The sequence below is a fragment of the Rana temporaria genome, chromosome 10 (assembly GCF_905171775.1).
Source record: "Rana temporaria chromosome 10, aRanTem1.1, whole genome shotgun sequence".
NCBI classification, from domain to species: domain Eukaryota; kingdom Metazoa; phylum Chordata; class Amphibia; order Anura; family Ranidae; genus Rana; species Rana temporaria.
In genome coordinates this window covers 106106548-106127501 of record NC_053498.1, presented here as the reverse complement: position 1 = coordinate 106127501, position 20954 = coordinate 106106548, and the positions used below count along the sequence as shown (strand labels likewise).

Genomic DNA, 20954 nt, shown 5'->3' with positions numbered 1-20954 from the left:
TTCTTTCATTCAAGATTTTTTTTTTTCTCCTGATTCTTCTGGTTTTATCATCATAATAATCATTCATTTGACCCCATTAACCAATAGAAAATCAAACTAAACCAAATGTATTGCCCAGAATATCCAGCTTTAGTCTGTTGGGTCTCGAGTTGACATGTAGAGTTGTGACTGATGGTTCTGATGAGGTTTTTTTTTTTAGTGAAGATGGTTTATATTTGGTTATTTAATTAATGTAAAAGTACATTCTAATAGATTATTTTTAACAGAGTTGGCAGAAGCCTTCATCGGGTTCCCAATCTTAGTACAAGCATTAACATTTTCTTCTCTAGCATCTGAACAGTAAATGATGCCTGATTTATACAAGGACAAAACCAAACATCTAAGCATATACTTTTTTAACTGTGGATACGATTAAGAACACAATATCCTTGCTTAGTGTCTTTATCAAACCTCTTAGGCATTGCTCAAAGTACTATCTGCTCTAACATATGTGTTGGGGAAGTAATATAATTCCATGTAACATCCCATATGTTCAAAACATGTGATGTCAGTCAAAAGGCTACACTATGGCATATGGACCTTTTTTGATGAAGAATGAATTACTTTCTATTTTAATTAGGAAATTTGGAATGTATTATGTAAAAAAAAAAAAAAATGACTTTTAACAATACAGGTTTTCTATAATAACATCAAAGGATGAATAGATCTTTGAAATTAATTACCTTGTCTTTAATCAGTGTTCATTATACATTCATAATGGGGAGATTCATCTTCTGAATCACATGTAGATGAGTTGTATACCTGGGCTTTCCAAGCCTTCTTTTGGATTGGTCTTGCACAGTTTTTGATTAAAACATAACTCCAAATAAGTCAGAGAAGGAGAAATTAAGAAGAGGAAGATGGGAAAGTAGTCTGATATTTGAATCATACATTTCTCTGTAAACTCAGTCTTTCAGCTAAATGCTAAGACGTCTTGAGATGAGTGACATCTGGGTCCCACCATGCTACATCTAAATAACCCATTACAAGGTGTTGACCTATAGACATCTTGGAAGCCTTATGCCCTGTACACATGATCGGTTCATCCGATGAAAACGGTCTGATGGATTTTTTCATCAGATATCCGATGAAGCTGACTGTCATCAGTCGTGCCTACACACTATCGGTTAAAAAAACGATCATGTCAGAACGCGGTGACGTAAAACACTACGACGTGCTGAGAAAAATTATGTTCAATGCTTCCGAGCATGCGTCGACTTGATTCTGAGCATGCGTGGATTTTTAACCGATGGACGTGCCCACAGACGATCGTTTTTTTCCATCGGTTAGTTAACCATCAGATAATTTTAAAACAAGTTCCTAGTTTTTTAACCAAAGGAAAAAAAACGAATGGGGCCCACACACGATCGGTTAGTCTGATGAAACCGGTCCATCAGACCGTTTTCATCAGACAAACCGATCGTGTGTATGCGGCATAAGATTCACTCAGACCATGCAATACAACTGATGGACCAATATAGGAAATAAAGCTGTCCAGTTCATTGATTTTCACTGAGAACTGATTTGGGGTAATTGGCAATTGACTGTCTTTTCTTGTGCCTTTGGTTACTAGTCCAATCTTCCCTTCTCTAACAATTTCTACGTTTTGTGGTATTTTATTTTAATATTTTTGGTAGGAATTCTAGTTATTTTGTTCAATCAGTGGTTAACAAACCTGTGTTTCAGAGAGAAAATCCACATCACATGCTCCCTTGCTGAGCCCTGAAGATGGGTCAGAGATTTGATGTTAGAGATGATTAATTTGGCAAAGCGTGAATACAAATTCTAACACAAAGTCAAATGCTACAATAATGACTCTTATACAGGGTGGGATTAATTGACTCGCCTCCCTTCCTTATCGGCATCCAGTGATTTAGAGATTTGAAGATCCTACGCCATTCTATTTCTCCTACAATTCCTGTAGAGAAGTGCTCAGAAGAGTCTTCACAGAGTTCTATGAGCAGACATCAAACAACAGCATCTGGCCACTTCTAGACATATTTGGCTAAACTGAGCATGAGAAATGTAAGAGTAAAGGTGTGAAGGGGATGTTCAGAGGTATCAGAAGACTATTTATAGTTCACTAGCCGTAGCCATGATGAAACCATCTTTACGTTCTCATGCTGGGTAGCCTGAACAGTTAAAAGGTAGTCCTGGACCTGCACATAAAAAAGACTCCACTTTAACCCCATCATTTCATTTTGGCAATTGTATTTACAGATGTAATCCCGTGACACAAGGGAAGGAGCTTGTAAAAATGGCTGCCATTAATCAGGTCAACCAAGACAACGTAATGTCCAAATGCAGCCCTGACTGGTGGGGCTTTGAAAAGTCCTTTCAACTTCTTGGCTACTGGACACTGGACATGCATAGAAGTGGGCCTAATATCAGATAGTGACTTTTTTTTATCACATTTTAATACCTATAGTACAAATACACAATTCCAAGAGCTACTGTAAAATGCAAGAACATGTATTGCTGTGTTGGTATCCTTGGACAATGACTACTGTCATATATAGTAAAGGGCCGAAATTACTGAATAACACAAATCAATTTTTCTAAAGGTGGGAATCAATCACTCATGAAAAGTCAGTCTCCATCCTGCTGTGTCCTGTATGATTGCCATTTTCCTTATAGAGAGCATTTCTGAGATTGTTGGATTTAAATCGCAGCAAGGTTCTGTGATATTACCTTTGGAATTCTGGTTTATTAGAACAGAAGCCAGAGGGAACGGCTGTATAGCAAAGAAAATAAAAGTAGACACTATGGGCCAGATTCACAGTGGACTTACGACGGCGTATCTCCACGTACGCCGTCGTAAGTCCGAATGTGAGCTGTCGTATCTATGCGCCTGATTCTTAGAATCAGTTACGCATAGATTTGGCCAAGATACGTGTGGCGTAAGTCTCCTACGCCGTCGTATCTTGGGTGTATATTTACGCTGGCCGCAAGGGGCACTTCCGTAGATTTACGCATCAAATATGTAAATTAGGTAGAGACGCCGATTCACGAACGTACTTGCGTCCGCTACGCCGTTTAGGATGAAGGAAAAAAGCTGGGACAGCCGCACTCCAAAAAAACTCCTCCTTTAATTAAAAATCACAAAATACATGCCACAGCAAAAAACAGCACAACAAAAGAAAAGCTTTTCTTTTGTTGTGCTGTTTTTTGCTGTGGCATGTATTTTGTGATTTTTAATTAAAGGAGGAGTTTTTTTGGAGTGCGGCTGTCCCAGCTTTTTTCCTTCATCCTAACCTGCATTTTGATTGCACTGCCTGCACCCTTGGCTCGGACCACAGGAATCAGATTACCTGTTTCTCTTTGAGCGGTTACCCACTCTCTCATTTCATTTCGGACTCTGCGTCCGCTACGCCGTTTACGTTAGTTAAGTTACCCCTGCTATATGAGGCGCAGCCAATGCAAAGTATGGACGTCGGCAAGCGTATCTTTTTACTTTGTTTACATAAGTCGTACATGAATGGGGCTGTGCGTAGATTACGTTCATGTCACAGGCATTGGGCCTGGCGTATCTTATGGAGTAAATTCAACGTGATACTGAGCATGCGCGCGCATGCGCCGTTCATTAGACGCGTCATTTACGTGGGGTCACGATTCATTTACATACAACACGCCCCCTACCAGCCTATTTTGAATTAAGCGGGGTTACGCCAGCCAATTTACACTACGCCGCCGCAACTTACGGAGCAAGTGCTTTGTGAATACTGCACTTGCCTGTCCAAGTTGCGGAGGCGTAGCGTAAATAGGATACGCTACGCCCGCACAAAGATACGGCCAGATACGTGAATCTGGCCCTATGAATACTTTTTTAAATCTGAAGCCTATTTCAGGGCCAGCGCCTATGTAAAGCCAACTGTGACTACGTTGTGGTTGCCTGCCTAGTTACAAGGGAGGAAGGGAAATGAGGCACATGTTCCCCTGCCTGCCTGAAAACGGCAGGTATTTCTCTTTGTTGAACACAGCCAAACTGTAGTGGGGGTAGGAAAGGGTGTAGGGGAAGTTAGGTGAACAATCACTGTAGTAGTGGTGATTACTACAGTGAATTTCTGCTTCTATAGCAGTCAGACAGGTACGGGATAGGCATACTTACATTAGTCCAAGATGGAAAAATTTAACTATACAATAAAATTCAAACCTAGAGTTCAGCATTAAATGGTAAAAGATGTAGGTGGAATGGAGAGGAATGGAAAAGAGGAGCTGTAGCTTAGAGTCTATGGCAGGGGGAGACAGATAGGAGGTCTTTAAAAAGTTTATAGGAATAATGTAAATCTGAGAAATAATGGAGAGATGTTTTAACAATGCACATTGTAAGCCCAACTTTCAGTTGAGAGTCAGTCCAGTTGTTGTAAAAAGAGAAGGCTCCTAAAATAATGAAGTGATATTGGAACATTTCATAACCTGCATTAAACATATTGAATGTATGTTTCACCAATAGTAGGTTATTTTTAAAGATATCCACAGACATTGGCTGAATATTATATTTGAATCACGGACCCTCTCAAGAATCTGGTCATGACCAGGCAGTGGCAATTATCACTTTTTATAGCTTGCAAGCCTTTAGTTGGGTTTCACTCAACCCTGCTACCCTTGGGGATTGGATTTGGGAAATAGATAAAAAACGTAATGCAGTGCCTCTCAGAAGTCTGAAAAGATATGGAGAAAATGGATAGATTCATCATGTTGTAATTTTAATTCGCAGTAAAGGTTGGGTATGTTTTTAGTAGAGTAAGATGGCTTATTACAGACAAGTTTTTATATACTACTTGCTCTGGAGTATTTTTGAATATTTCTGAAAAACGACATGGAAATTAATTAAATGTACTGATGCTAATATCGCTTTGTGAAGTAACTTGATCTTGGCTTGAATGTTTTCTTTTGTTCTTTTTTTTGTCTGTCTGTTCTAAAAAGTTAATAAAAAATAAAAAATAAAATAAAAACTGAATTTGATAAAAGGTGTGGCCCCCCTCCCTGGGAATAGTCACATAAACACAACTTGCATGCAATGAATATACAGTAAATATACTTTATTTTATTGAAATTTGATTGCCTAATACATAAATCACATACACAAAGTTTCAATAATGTAATCAATCTTAACAAAAAACTCACTTCCATAATGGGGTGGCACAAGATGACGGTTGTGCAAAGAAAGATGACACAAATGTAAATGGCAAACATGGGCCAACAGCAAGTCAAGAGATGCTTATCTGTGGGTGCTATATTTAGTGGCAGGGTGCGTTTTCTTTCATTTCTCTTAAAGGGATTGGGACAAGGGGAAGGGCCGTATAGTAAATATAAATGTTTTATTTTTTTTCTGACCCTCACTGACCCCCTGAAACCCACCCATGAACCACTTAGAGGGCCAAGAAGATCTTTGCTCACAGTAACAATGTATCTGCCATCTGTTTATTGTTTTTATAATAGCAAAAAGAACAATTGATTCTCAGTAGAAAATTTCCAGTGCAGATAAGGAGTGCTGCTTTGTGGTCTATACCCCCCCCCCCCCCCCCGGAAGCTTGACTGACATGCACAATATAGGGATGTATCTTGCTGATTGGGAACCTCAAATACCGTACCTACTTTTGTCTATCGATACACTCTCAAGCATAGAAATGGTTCTCAGACAAAACTTTCACTGTGAGCCTTTCCATAGGCACAACATGCATGCTGCGACTGCATTCAACCCTATGAACTGCTATCAAAATTATTACTTAGCTGTTGCTTCTAGAGCCGACACAACCGTATAGAAAAATTACCTAGTATACTGTATATGCTATTTGAACAGATAACGATTTTAATGGCCTGTCATACAAAACCAAATATATCATATCGATGAAGTTGGTTTTTAAATTATTTTGATTTCTAACTAATGCATATTTATACTGCTGTATGTATTTTTAATGTCCCTTTTAAATAACCATTTGAAATAGTCTTTTCCATGGAGTCCTTTACCATTACCCTATATCTACAAGATCTAGAGCTGTCATGATACAATGATGGATCTCTGCAGTAGAGTGATCACCATACTATTAATAATCATGAACATTGGTAACAGCCAGCCTCCAATGAATAAAAGAACATTAATAAAACAATGGTTCTATGCATATAGAGACTATATATAACACAAATGTGGGATTATTAAATGCACAATTATAATTCTAAACAAAATATAGATACAGTTATTATGTGACTACCTACTATGAAAACAGAAGGTGCACTTGCAGAATCTGAGGATGCTAACAAAAAATGTACGTATTGTAATAAATATCTAAAGCATATTTCAGTGCATCAAGATGTATGAGATGTCAGAGAATTCTCCATGTTGCTTATTACTGCAATCTTACATTATTAAGAACAATCAATGCAATATACACTATATTACAAAGAGAATTGGGTCTCCTGCCTTTACATGCATATTAACGTTAATGGCATCCCAGTCTTAGTCCGTAGGGTTCAATATTGTGTTGGTCCACCCTTTGCAGCTAAAACAGCTTCAACTCTTCTGGGAAGGCTGTCCACAAGGTTTAAGAGTGTGTCTATAGGAATGTTTGACCATTCTTTCAGAAGAGCATTTTTGAGCTCAGGAACTGATATTGGATGAGAAGGCCTGGCTCGCAGTCTCCGCTCTAATTCATGCAAAAGAGAGGATATGTGGCGCACGATCCAATAGAGTAAACAAAATAAGCTGAGGTACATAAAAGTCTAATAAGGAAGTCCAATAATACTAATAATGTCCATGAAAGTCCTGGATTAAAAAATTGTAGTATAAATGGCTGTGGAGGTCACTTAGCGGCAGCACCTGAAGCAGAAGCAATGCTCTGAAAGGTTCAAAAAGAAAGGGACAAGATGCGCCAATCTGAGTGCAGTAAGCCCAAATTTAATAGATGAAACAAATAGATATACATATAAAATGCCTACTCACAAACAAAGGTAGATGGTAGGCAAAAGACCGGGATGGGGAGATGCAGATGATCAACGATGAGATGCGTGCCTGGAGTCATACGGTGGTCTCGACTTGCGGGCATCCAAAGTACAAACTGCAGCAAGCTGATGGTAATCGGTGTCCGGGGACAGGAACACCGGAGAGCCACAGAGGATGCGGCGTGCGCTTCACCGTGGAGCGCAGCGTCCCGTCGTCGCACCGGAAGTGACGTGGAGGTCCAGGCCAGCTCTAATTCATCCCAAAGGTTTTGTATCGGGTTGTGGTCAGGACTCTATGCAGGCCAGTCAATTTCCTCCACTCCAAACCCGTTCATCCATGTCTTCATGGACCTTGCTTTGTGGTCCAAATCATTTGGTGGAGGGGGGATTATGATGTGGGGTTGTTTTTCAGGGGTTGGGCTTGGCCCCTTAGCATACTGTACTAAGACATTTTGGATAATTTCATGTTCCCAACGTTGTGGGAACAGTTTGGGATGGCCCATTCCTGTTTCAACATGACCAGTGCACAAAGCAAGGTCAATAAAGACATGGATGAGCCAGGCCTTATCTCCAACATCAGTGCCTGACCCCACAAATGCACTTCTGGAATAATGGTCAAATATTCCCATAGACACACTCCTAAACCTTGTGGACAGCCTTCCCAGAATAGATGAAGCTGTTATGGCTGCAAAGGGTGAAACAACTCAATATTGAACCCTACGGACTAAGTTCATCTATGTGCAGGCATTCCAATGTTTTTGGTAATATAGTGAATGTTTTCTGAGCATGCCATGTATCTCATCTGTGTATAGGGATGTGGGCGCACAATACATTTGGAAACAATGTAGGTTAAGTAAGGTCCTTTAATTAATTAAAAAAATATTGTATGTGCCAACTTGTTTTGGGGGTCTCACAATGCCCCCTTAAAGTGGAGGTTCACCCAAATAACATGTATATAAAATCATATTTGTTATACTTCCAACATGTACAGTATGCCCTTTTTTTTTTGTCTGTACTTACCTTATTATGGCTATTTTCCACACAGGTTCTCACTCCTGCGGGAGTAGGCGTTTCTATGCTGTGCCGCAATGTCATCTGGGACTTCGCCAGATGATTGACGTCCTTGAGAAAAAGTTCCCCCCCGGCGGATAAGGCCCCCCCCCATATTGCGTAGGCGCATCACGAGTCACAGAGTTTCTGAAAGTAGCCAAACTGCGAGTCAGCTCTATACGGCGCCTGCAGTCAGCTCTACGCGGCTCCTAGTCGGTGCCCAGGCGCCATGTAGAGCTGACTCGCAGTTCGGCTACTTTCGGAAACTCTGTGACTCTCGTGACGCACCTACACAATAGGGGGGACCTTATCCGCCGGGGGGGAACTTTTTCTCAAGGACGTCAATCATTTGGGCGAAGTCCCAGATGACATTGCGGCACAGCATAGAAACACCTACTCCCGCGGGAGTGAGTTCCCGGAAGCTGGGTGGAAAATAGCCATAATAAGGTATGTACAGCCAAAAAAAAAGGGCATACTATACATGTTGGAAGTATAAAGAATATGATCTTATATACATGTTATTTGGGTGAACCTCCGCTTTAAGGGATTCAAATATCATACTCACTAGACCCAAAAAGACAGGGTTCTTTAGTAAAACAATAGTGATGAAATACACTTGTAAAACAAATGAAGTAGATAAAGTAGATGTAGTGTCCATGCAACCTCCAGGTCTCTGATTACTTAGTTTTGTATACACCTTGAAATAGCATAGGTTATGTTCTCTGATAGTATCTAGTTTTTGCTCCACCAAGTAAGTAGGTAGGCAGGTTTCTGTGTTATGACTTTTGTGGTCTCAGTGTAAAGGAGTTTTGACACAATTTACGAAAAGGTGACAGGGTTGGCTTTCGAAACAACAGATTTTATCAGTGGAGGAAAGAAAGTAAATATGATGTTTGTTGTGTGTTAAATGTCACCTAAAATGCCTAAATTCTCTTAGCCCAAAACATTTAGGTGGAGAATAAATGTACATCTAGGGATGATTCATCCTATTTTATAATTCTTTCTCAAAGAGTAAATCCAATTTTAAACAAAAAAAGAACACTAAGTTGAACAGTTTAGGTACCCAATTACTGTATGTCTTTATATTAGCTTCCAGCACAGCAGGCAAGGGCTGGGAGAGGGAGGGCAGTACTGGGAGCCAGAAGGCATTGCATAGTGCTGTGATTATAACACAAGGAGCATGCTGTGTTGTCTGGCAGGGGTGCCTGACTGCACACATTAACACTTCTTTTGGCAGGTAATACAGCTCCCAATACTGTGTATTTTTTAATGTTGCATGGAGCTTGGATTTAAGGGGACACAGTCGCATAGTTCACCAAACTTTCTCAGAATGACAGAACTGTTGTTATTACCTTATATATATTTGTGTTCTAATATCAATATATCTAATAGAGAATGCCCCACTCACAGACCTCTTGTTTTCCCTGATGCTGGCGGTCTTTCTGCTCGACCTGAAAAGTGCTGTCTGTGTTTGCCTTGCTGGGAGGAAGCGATATTTATGAAGTTTTGCTCTCTCCACTCATTCCCTAACCTCTTGGCTCGATTTATTGCAAAGAATCGTCTTGCCCCCTGGGCAAAGCTGGCGCTTTTGTTTGACTCTGCTGTTCTCCCTGCACCTGCCATCACTTGGCTAATTACCTGTCTGAGCTAGCGGCTGGGGATGCTGATCTTGTGCTGCCAGCTAATAGCCTGGTGCTATCACACCATATGTAGATCTAATATTTTACCGAAATAGACTTTTATAGAGGTGAGAACTGCTATACACGATATATGTGGAGATAGAAGAGAGAGGGAAGAATTATGCCATGAATAACTCTCATTTTCTGTCTTTTAAAAGATTCCTTTTAGATATGAATGGAAATTGGATCAGCATCTTGTAAACCAACACGTGTGTGTGTTAATTATTTAAAGGGCCCTTTTATCAAACTTAAAGCAGACCTTTAATCTCTTTAGGAACATTAAATAGTTTTCCTCCTCCACCTCCTATAAAATAATCAGAAATAGAATTTTTATTGTTTCCCCAAAAGTACCCCAGTCTAGCACTTTCAGCCTTTCTTGCCTAGGCAAAAATGACATCCCCCTTTTTTTCTATAAACCTCCTGAGATATTTACGTCATGCTTTCTAGGAGGCTTTTTTTTTTTAGGACTACCAGGTGTCAAGGTAAGAGGGGGAAAAAACTAAGGTGGGGGGAGTATGTTTTACTTTTAATCAAAGATTCATACTTGCCTAGTTGGATGCAGCATCTGACAGATGCTGCATCTGCCCCCGACATCCGTGCACTGAGAACCGAGCCACCGAAAATCTCCGATGGCTCGATTTTCACAGATCCCCGAGAGGAGAGCTGCTGACTATCAGTCAGAGTCTCTTCTATCTGCTTCTCCACGCTCATTGGAGCACTGAGCTGTGGAGGAGTGGGGAGTGGCGGTCTCAGCATCTCACTGACACTGTCATCGATCAAGGCAGCTGGCGGATCCAGACTTGGAAGTCGGGATGACGCGCTGCCTCGATTGATGGCAGTGACCTTAATGGAGAGTGGACTTCAGACCACTCTCCGCTGAAAATAGGTCACAGGAGTGCAAAACGAATTGCATTCCTGTGACCCAGAGGAGAAGCCCAGCCTAAAAAGCTCAAGCTGGACTTCTCCTTTAAAGTATTTCCTGTAAAGAAGAGACCAAGTATTTACCCTCTCCTATCATCCATTCTGTCACAAATGACACTCAAATTAAAAACCCTGGGTAAAGCTCCTTTAGAAACCGACACTTCTGGGAGTGTCGATCTCCTGTGCCTCAAGTGGTTTGTCCTGCCAGCCACTACATCACTACAGGAAACACAGAGTAGTGATTTCTAAAGCAGAACCTCACATAGTGGCAAATTAGTCCACATGACTGCAGCTTATTTGAGACTCCCCAATGACTAAACAAGAAATCATGGTGATTTATTACAAAAATTTTCTTAATTAAATGAACTGCCTATTTTCTACATCAAGTTTAGCTATAACACCCTTATGGGCTTGTCAAGAAATGATTTCTAGGTTACATACACAAAATTGGACCAAGACCTTGGAAAGAAAAAGGAAAGAAAAAAAGAGCAATGCCAAGGTGTTGATGGTCAGTTGTCATAAGGAAGAAAAGATTATTGGGATTGGTGGTCTGTGAGAAAAAAATGCCTTAATGTTAACGGTCAGTGGGAGAAAAGATGTCCCCAGCATCATTGATCAGTGGAAGAAAAAAAGGTCTCAGTGACAGTGGTCAGTGGAAGAAAACTGCCCTAGCTTTGGTGGTTATTGGGGATCAACTTGACAGCTTGGTCAGGATGATGTCCATTCTTTCTTAAATGGAAGACTTAGCCTAGCAGCTTCCACTCATTGGCTTATATGGTAGGCAGCTGGGCCCAACAGTTGCCCATTCACTGCTAGTGAGAAATGTTTCGAAACTGCAGGACTTTGGGATTCTGTTCAAATAACGGGATAGTCCTTTGTGATCTGGGACAATTAGATGTGGGCAATCTGTTATCTTTATGGTAGGACTGTGTTCTTGTTAGGTTTGATGGATATACAGTATGCAATTATATATCACCATTTATGTAACATTATATTATATTACATATACATACAAAAAATATACTGTAGCTTCTTCTATAAATGTAATATATTACTAGCAATATATTCATAGGCATACATACACTATATTGACAAAAGTATCAGAAAGCGTGCCTTTACACGCACATGAACTTTAATGGCATCCCAGTCTTAGTCCGTAGGGTTCAATTTTGGGTTGGCCCACCAGTTGCAGCTATAACAGCTTCAATGCTTCTGGGAAGGCTGTCCACAAGGTTTAGGAGTGTGTATCTGGTAATGTTTGACCATTCTTCTGAAGCGCATTTGTGAAGTCAGGCACTGATGTTGGCCACTCTAATTCACCCCAAAGGTGTTCTATCGGGCCAGTCAAAGTCCTCCACCCACAAACTCGCTCATCTGTGTCTTTATGGACCTTGCTTTGTGCTCTGGTGTACAGTCATGTTGGAACAGGAAGGGGCCATCTCCAAATTGTTCCCACAAAGTTGGGAGCATGAAATTGTCCGAAAAATCTTAGGAGTTCCCTTCACTGGAACTAAGGGGCCAAGCCCAACCCCTGAAAAATAACACCACACCATAACCCCCCTCCACCAAATGATTCAGACCAGTGCACAAAGCAAGGTTCATAAAGACATGGATGAGCAAGTTTGGGGTGGAGGAACTTGGCTGGCCTGCAAAGGGTGCTGACCTCAACCCGATAGAAATCCTTTGGGATGAATTAGAGTGGAGACTGCGTGCCAGGCCTTCTCGTCCAACATCAGTGTCTGACTTCACCAATGCACTCATGGAAGAATGGTCAAACACTCCTATATACACACTCCTAAACTTTGTGGGAAGCCTTCCCAGAAGAGCTGAAGCTGTCGTAGCTGCACAGGGTGGGCCAACTCAATATTGAACCCTACGGACTAAGACTGGTATGCCATTAAAGTTCATGTGCTTGTAAAGGTAGGCATCCCAATACTTTTGATAATATAGTGTATATTTCTTACAGAACCCTATCTATACATTCTATGATAAACAAGTTAGACTGTTCATTGTGTGTGTCCTGAAATCTAATCTCTAAAGCCAGTGAGTGAAGAAAAACACCTTAATTCATCCTTTATGTCACCATCTCATGATCAAACATTTTCTTTTACTTTCCTGCAAGGGCTCAATTTGGGGAGGGGTCAACTATTTTTTCTCCTTATTTTTAGATCTTGGAATCCAAGCTGCAGTGCTTCAATATTCTCTAAGGCCTCCTGGGTTGGTGGGTTTAGGGCAGCTGCCCCTTAGGCACTTAATGTTAATTCTTCTCTGTACTGAAGAAGGAATTTTTAGTATTGGGACCTCAGTGCTATTGCAAAGGAGAGGTGTGTATGCAGATTTGACCCTAGGTTTATTTAACGGAGGTTACTGAGAGGGTTAATGTGTGTTGAGTCCTTGGATTGAGAATTTCTTTAAGCCATGAAAAAAGATGTCACCAGTCTCCTAGGACCAAATATCAATGCACCATTTTCAGTGCAATAAGCAAATGGTGAAAATTGTGGTGTGCTCTTTATAGGGTCCAAACAAAACATATTGTATATACTCGAGTATAAACAAAGTTTTTCAGCAATTTTTTTTGTGCTGAAAAAGCCCCCCTTGGCTTATACTCAAATCTCTCCGATCAGCCCCTGTGTCATGCAGTCAGACGGCATCCAGAGTAACCCCACACCGCCTCCTCCTCGTCCTCATCCGTGATAGTCGGAACACTGAAGACTGACTCACTGCCGGGAAACTGAGTGTTCCGTCTATCACGGACGAGGAGGAGGCGGGGTGGGGTTACACTAGACGGCTGCCAACTGCATGACACGGAGATCGGGTATGCAGATCGGCACAGTGAGGCATGCAATGGGCACAGTGAGACATGCAATGGGCACAGTGAGACATGCAATGGGAACAGTGAGGCATGCAATGGGCACAGTAAGGCATGCAATGGGCACAGAGAGGCTGCAAATGGGCACAGTGGAGCTGCAAACTGGCATTGTTGACCCTCTTTTCCACTTACAGTAGCTGCTGCATTCCTTACCCTAGGCTTATACTCGAGTCAATACGTTTTCCCATTTTTTTGTGGTAAAATTGGGTACCTCGGCTTATATTTAGGTTGGCTTAAACTCAAGTATATCCGGTAAATGCAGCATTGGTGGCAAAGTGATGCAGCCCAATGCGAATGGGATGGGTTGGCCCCCTAAATAAGCTCTATAAGATGGGGTGGAGGATGCTTAATGCAGCTTTATGCAAGAAGGGCTTGGAAGGCTTTTGAAATGGTCATCTAAACCTTGGGTTGCCCACAGTCATTACAGGGTGGTCAGATATGAAGACATGATGATGACAAACTTCCTGCTATCCATAAACTTGCAAAATCAGCTCTCTGATCCTAGCAAGTTTACATTAATGGAAAGGGGTGGTGGAAGGTCACAGCCCTTGAGACAAATTTCCTATTATTCCAAATTGACATTTGCCCCTAAGAACTCTTTGCTAGCAAGTATTTGCGCCCACAGACATGAGGTCCTGCTGATCCAGCCCTAAACAGCCACTTAAGGTGACTGTCAATTCACCCCTGAAAGCTTTCTTTTCTTTTAGTTCGTTTTACCACAGCAATTCACCAAAGGTGTATATATCAACTGTCCAATATACATACAGAATATATGGCGTTGCATGAAAAATGAAAAAGTTGCTGTGGAGCTAACTTACAGTTGCAGTAATAAAATATTTGTAAAAAAACAAACTAGTTTCTACTTAATTTTTTCAAAAGTCCTTATTATACCTAGTATTTAGCAAGCTAGGTACTTAGTCCACAATGGTCCCTGTAGCTACTGGAGAGTTGTATTATAGTTGGCGCAGTCAATACATTTTAAGAGCTACAGTGACACATGCTGGCTGAAGGAAGGTGCTACAGTCCAACGATGTCTGCAGATTTGTTCCAACCTGACAATACACACGTCTAGCACTATAAAATCTCTGGAGCTTGTGCAAATGTCAAAACTAAAATATAATGCTTCCTGTCTTTAAAAGAGAATTAATATTACATTCTTTTTACTCAATCACTGTCCATTTCCACTGCATAACCTAAGCCATACTTTCTTGTGCCTTTATAAGAACAATTTCCTCTCCAAATAAGGTAAGCTTTTAAATAATGCATTACTTTAAAATATAACTGTACAACACAATTCATAGAAAAGCCTCTTTATTCAGATGCTGGTCTCTCAAACAATTTCTTACCACCCCTGAGCAATAACCTTGCGCTTAAAATACGTGCATGTGCCTGAAGCAGTAAATTATATAATGTATTCTGTAGGTTAGCCTTGATCTTGTTTCCAAACGTGTTTGTGAAACAGATGTTTATGTCTATTGAATGTAAGATTCTCAGTGATACCTGTTCAGTTCTATTGTGCTAATTATATGGAGCATTGCCATGGGCAACAAAAACGTGCAAAGCACAGTAACGCACATAGCAGCCAACCAGAACCTACCTTTTTACTAATCTTCTACATCAGAAGGAAAATAGATTGATATTGGTGACTAAACTTTGCAAAGCTTCTTTGCTCTTTGAATTTCAATAAGCTGCATATGCTTCATTAATTTAATGATCTGGGCATTGGTGGCAGTTACTGGGTAGTATATAAGGCAATTAGCAATCGGTTGTGACATTTGATGCAACAACTTTTGCATGAATTAGATGACAATCTGCTCTGTTTATGGTGGCATTCAGATGCCTTCCAGCCAACAGCCAAAATCCATTGGACAGGGTGAAGTTTGTTCCCCTGCCCTCCTCCATACCATAAACCTTCCATGCCCACCCTTGCACATTGATGAAACGCTCTGAACTTGGAGGGATTTCTTCCCGGAAGGCAGTAGGAATGTCCAATCACCCTTCAAACTCTTTGGGTAGTCTTCCTGCTCTTGAGTGATGGCAAGTGCAGCGATGCAACAAAATTCTTTAAGACTGGTCACGGTACCTATCCATCATGCTAAAAAATACATGCCAACTTGTCATAAAATACCTATTAAAAAGGACAGAGTAGTAAAGTGAATGGTCATTAAAGTCCTGCTTATAAATTCTGGCTGCAACAGGTGCATACAGATTGCTAAATGAAGTATCTCTCTAATTTTGTGTTGCTTATGGTAGGTCGCATAGAGGCTTTTGACATATAAAAAAAAAAAAAAACAGTATAATACTCAAGCTGCATAAAACAAATACATTTAAAAGCCAGAAGCAAGAAAAAAGGGGAACAAAAACATACAAATGTGAGTGGCAAACGCTTCTATCAGAAATGACACCCATCAAGACTATACTCATGTTGAAATCCCCATCTCTACTTGTCACTAATACACATTAACTCTTTTGCACTGTCCGCAACCATTTTCTGTCTTGGAGAACTTGCTTGAATGCCGTTGCTTGCTATACCCACGAGGGAACAATTTTGTGAGCTGCTACTGCTGCATACCCAAGAAAAGACATTTAACTCATTAGCTGCTGCGGATGCCTGCAGTGCAGGGGAGCCATTAAATGCAGTCGTTATAAGCCCCCGGTTGGATGCTGGCACCATTTACCCATAGATCCACAGAGCTTAACTGTGTCACAAGCAATCAGCCTCCCCGCTGTGTCAGGCTGGGGACTAGAGACTTAGCACTGTGTCCTCCGGTTGACACTGACAAAGAGTGAGCATCAAGCTAGGGATGGATGCTCAGGCATTTCCTGGACCCGTCTGTATCACGTTGCCGTAGTTACATACTAAAATGCTCTCCTATTAGTTTTCATTGAGAACGCACAGTATGTAGCGGTCATTTTATTTAAACAATAGATCATGTAAAGTTTTAAAGACGCTGGTCAACAAAGTTAACCTAATAAGAACTAGTCAGCCAGTCAACTTTCCGTTCAATGACTGGAACGGGAAAAGTCGACCTCTTAGGTTGTCCATTTTTCTAGCAAAGGTCTTACTTCTAATTCAGTTGTTTACGGAATTCTAGAGTACTAGACATCCCCAACCTGCCCAAGAAATGAGCCAAACATACTAAAACTAATCACACAACCAACTCTACACATTTCAACGTAAAAAAAAAAAAATGATAACGAAGTCCATTGAAAGAAAAGCAAAGCTTCTTGTGTGACTTTTTGTTCCCTAGGTATTGTCACCATAACTAAGGAAAAAGTCACAAAATCAGCTTACTTTTTGACTTTAAAAGCTAACAAGGCAAAAATATTACAATCATATTTCTACTAAAGGAAGAGGTTGGTGCCAAAAAAGAAGAGGCAGCTGGATTTGGCTGCAGGTAAGAGAGAAAGACAAGACAGGTAGACATCACTAAAGGACCAGAGGCTGGAAAAAATGAATAAAAGAAACACTGAAAGTCATTGAAATAAAAACTACCTACTGTGCTTCTGTGGAAGGCTGCCTAAATCCATTGTCTTGTGTAGAGGGGAAGGCTGCTGAACAGCTTGGTGTTAGGATGCAAATGCTCCCATCATTGTGTTTCGCTTTGCGCTGCCTCTCGCTCTGCTTTTCTCAGCAAGTGGAGCATCTCGTGTGCAAGTGTGTCTGTTTCTATGGGAAGCTAGTTTGAAATTTATCCCACTGAATCAGTCAGCCACTAAGGATTCGTCACTACTTTGCCCCGTCTTCTGTCAGCTAGCACTCCAGTGCCATGGAGCACAGGGAGGAGGGCTGGTTAACATTTGCATTTTTTAAATGAGAAGGTTAAAAGCCTCCATACCTAAATTAATAATATGGACAAAGTATTAAAAAAAAAAAAGATTGGTTTTGGCATGATGACCTCTTAAGCTTCTCATCTCAACCTGACCCTTGATTTAGGTTGAAATAGCAAACATCACTAGAGCCTGTGTTTGCAGATAACATAAAGATGCTTTGTAAGTCAATGGGGTTGGTACTCACGGCTGCCTTGTCCAGGGGTCAAAGGTTGGGAGCACTTTAAAGACATGATCTATCCTCATAGCAAGTCTGTGCTGTAGTATGTGCTGAAGAAGCTTCAGGTGAGAAGAGAAGGAGCTAACTGAGCTTTAAATACAATTGAAGTGGTGTATCATATTAACAACTAATTATCTGTGTATGAAAGGCTCTGTAATCACCATGGATACCGATGAATCTTTTTCTCACTTTTTTTTATCCAACATTTGATTGTAAGCTCTCTAACCACAGCCCAGAATGCAGCTTCGGTAGGGTGCCTGCAAGGCTTTTAAGCAAAGCAATATTTCAAATATTGAATCATTTTGTGCTGGCCATCTGATTTTCCAATTTATTTTGAGTTTGTGTCGCATGGTATTAACAGCTGCTTGCGTGTGTAGACAGATGTAGGGAATTTAAGGGCTGTATATAGCACTGGGTCTAATGCTGTAATCTTCTTTTCTAAGAAAATCTTTTTTTTTTTCCCCTAGCAGTGTGAAAAGATAAGAGATGTAGAGATGGAGCTTGATTGTGTACATGGAATGTGATGTCTTCTGTACAGGCGTATGTGCTGGATGTGCATACGGAGGATTTTTGGCTACTACAAATGCTGTGAAAAGGTATCACAAAAGTGTAATACCGGAGTGAGAAGCCTCAGAAGGAAGTAACCCATCTCTGACTTCCTACACAAGTTTTGAGACAGTTAAAAGGGAAACCTTTCTGGTTTGGTGGTCATCAACGCCCAAAAATGTGAGGAATAAATGATTTTGGTTCTGAGATAGCTGTAGGATCTCAGTGCAGGAAAGATTCAAGGTAGAATATTTTGGTGCAGAAATGGCAAATATGCAGTTATTCTTATCCTTTTTTTTACCTCTAGTTTTCCTCCATTTTCTTTCCTTAGATGTTGCCTGTTCATCCTGACCAGGGGTCTCAAACTGTGGCCCGGGGGCCAGATGCGGCCCTTTGCTTGCTTTTGTATGGCCCTTGGGGCACTGTTTCATCCACTGATACAAACAATGGGACATAATCCCCCCCCAATCAAATCTGGCCCTCTTTGAAAAAAGTTTGGACACCCCTGCCATAGAATAACATTCAGCTGCTTCTACAAACAAAACACAAAACTCCTCTAGGAGCAGTGATTTTTAAGCCAGTGTGCATGGATCCTTACACAGAAGGTGTTAAAGTAAGTCAGGGGACCGATTTTATGGGCTTCCCAGTACTCAGCTTTTTTAGTTTATAAGAATCAGCAGGCATCAGGAAAGCACAAGGCGTGAAGCATGAACCTGACATTCATTACAATTAAGGTGGAAAATGAAGTTGGAAAGTGACTGGTTTTTGCTTGTGCAGCGGGTGGGATTTCAACATAGCTAACATATGCTGAGACTTAGGGCATCCTCCAAGCCATCATGTTAGTCACTATCAGAATTCTGCCATCTATAATTAAAGGCTCCAGGCTGCCATCCTTCCTGCTAGGAAGTTCAGCTAGTTCTTCACCTGCTGCCTTTGCACACCCACTTTTTACATTGTGTTGGTGAAATACTGTTCTGTGTACCTACGTTTCACCCAATCTGTTCCTGAGACTTGAAACTGAACTGCTAGCAAAATAAGGTGACTGTAAATCTACTCTTCCAGCCTCTTCTTCTGGGTATAAAGATAAAGTGTGGGCAGATTTTTCTCATTTCAGGCTCTCCTCCCTATAGGTCCCTATAGGTCTATGATGTATGATCTTCTTGTGTGATACTTAGGCCCCATACACACCATAGAATCCATCCGCAGATAAATCCCAGCAAATGGGTTTCAGCGGATAGATCCTATGGTGTGTACACGCCAGCGGATCTTTTTCCGCGGATAAATCTCCCCTGGGATGGATTTCCAGCAGATGGATATTTGCTGACATGCACAACATATCCATCTGCTGAAGTCCATCCCAACGGATGGATCCGCTGGTCTGTACAGACTCACCGAATCCATCCGTCCGAAGGGATCCCCCGCATGCGTCGCAATGATTCAACGCATGCGTGGAATTCCTTATATGACAGCGTCGCGCCCGTCGCCGCGTCATAATCTCGGCGACGGCGCGACACGTCATCGCCAGAGGATTTCGGCGCGGATTTCAATGCGATGGTGAGTACACTCCATCGCATTAAAATCTGCTGAAATCCTCGAGAGGATTTATCCGCGGAAACGGTCCGCTGGACCGTACTCGCGGATAAATCCTCTCGTGTGTATGGGGCCTGAGACTAAGCAGTTGAATGGAATAGGGTTTGAAAAGAAAAAAAAACAGTTGGCCTAGGGGATCAGAAAGTATAAGGATGATATTTCAATGGGAAAACAACTATACATTCATAGAAGCAGAATGACCAAATTCCAACACTGCTTTACCTAACCGGTATCACTTCTTCACACCTCCCAACTTTTTGAGATTGGAACGAGGGACACCTATTAGCAAATGGAACGAGGGACACCTATTAGCAAAAGCATGTAGGTATAGGACACACCTATTCCAACCTATATTGAAAAAGGAGCGCGACTGCTATTCCATTCGCAGGACGCATGCTCGGAAATGCGTCGCACACCCAGTGACATCATCCTCTCTGCGCCACGCCCCATGAGCGCCCCAAGCCTTTTCGGCCAACTTTCGGGTAACGAGTGAAATAACTTCATGCCAGGAGCCGGCACCATGGCTGATGGACACCGATGACTGCCTCACAGGATGCCTCCATTCTGATGTGCTTATTGTTTTACTCGCTATGTGAGTTGCCCTATTATTGTTTTTAATCTATTAAAGTGGTATTACTCCTACACTTAGAGGTGCTTCTCTCTCTTGAATCAATTATAATCTATATACTAGCTCATTATGTGTCACTTACCTGCGATCAAAGCCCCCGAAGTTCTCCTCTGTCCCGTCCACTGCCGCCGCCATGTCCCCTCGTCGCTTCTTCCTGTTATCGCTGCTCCAGCGCTGTGATTGGCTGGAGCGGAGATGACGTCACTCCCGCCCATGCGCTGAAATACAGCATTAACCCCATTAATGCCATTAACAAAAACGGCATTCTCAGTGCGCCTGCGCCATTGTCTACGGCGCGCACGCGCTGTAGACATCAGTGCTCATCTCAATTCTAAATATCTCCTAAACTGTGCAGGTTTAGGACATATTTCTTGCACCTACAGGTAAGCCTTAATCTAGGCTTACCTGTAGGTTGCAAGATGTGTGGTTGGGTTTACAACCACTTTAAGTCTAGCTGATATTTATTGTATGTCTCAGAGCAGGTGGAGAGCAAAATTGCATGGGGGGGGGGCCCAAGAAAATGTTTGCCAAGGGGTCCAATCAACATTAAAGATGGCCCTGGTGACAACTCTTGCTGGGACAAGGTGATTGGAGGCATAGATAGATAAAAACACAGAACCCGACCCTATCAAAAGCCAAAAG

At 41.5% G+C, this 20954-nt stretch overlaps 1 protein-coding gene across 2 annotated transcripts in view; it reads right to left on the bottom strand.

Moving 5' to 3' along the window:
• Positions 1–20954, bottom strand: part of PLCH2 (phospholipase C eta 2) — a 924207-nt gene that overhangs the window by 629509 nt on the left and 273744 nt on the right. The window contains exon 1 of one of the 2 annotated variants that reach the window (XM_040325911.1): positions 16998–18517. The exons of the other annotated variant lie outside the window; for it this stretch is intronic. Within the exon in view, the coding sequence (XP_040181845.1) occupies positions 16998–17028 (31 nt within the window). The 5' untranslated portion in view covers positions 17029–18517. Of the gene's footprint in view, positions 1–16997; positions 18518–20954 lie in introns of those variants that run through there. 2 annotated transcript variants of the gene reach the window in all.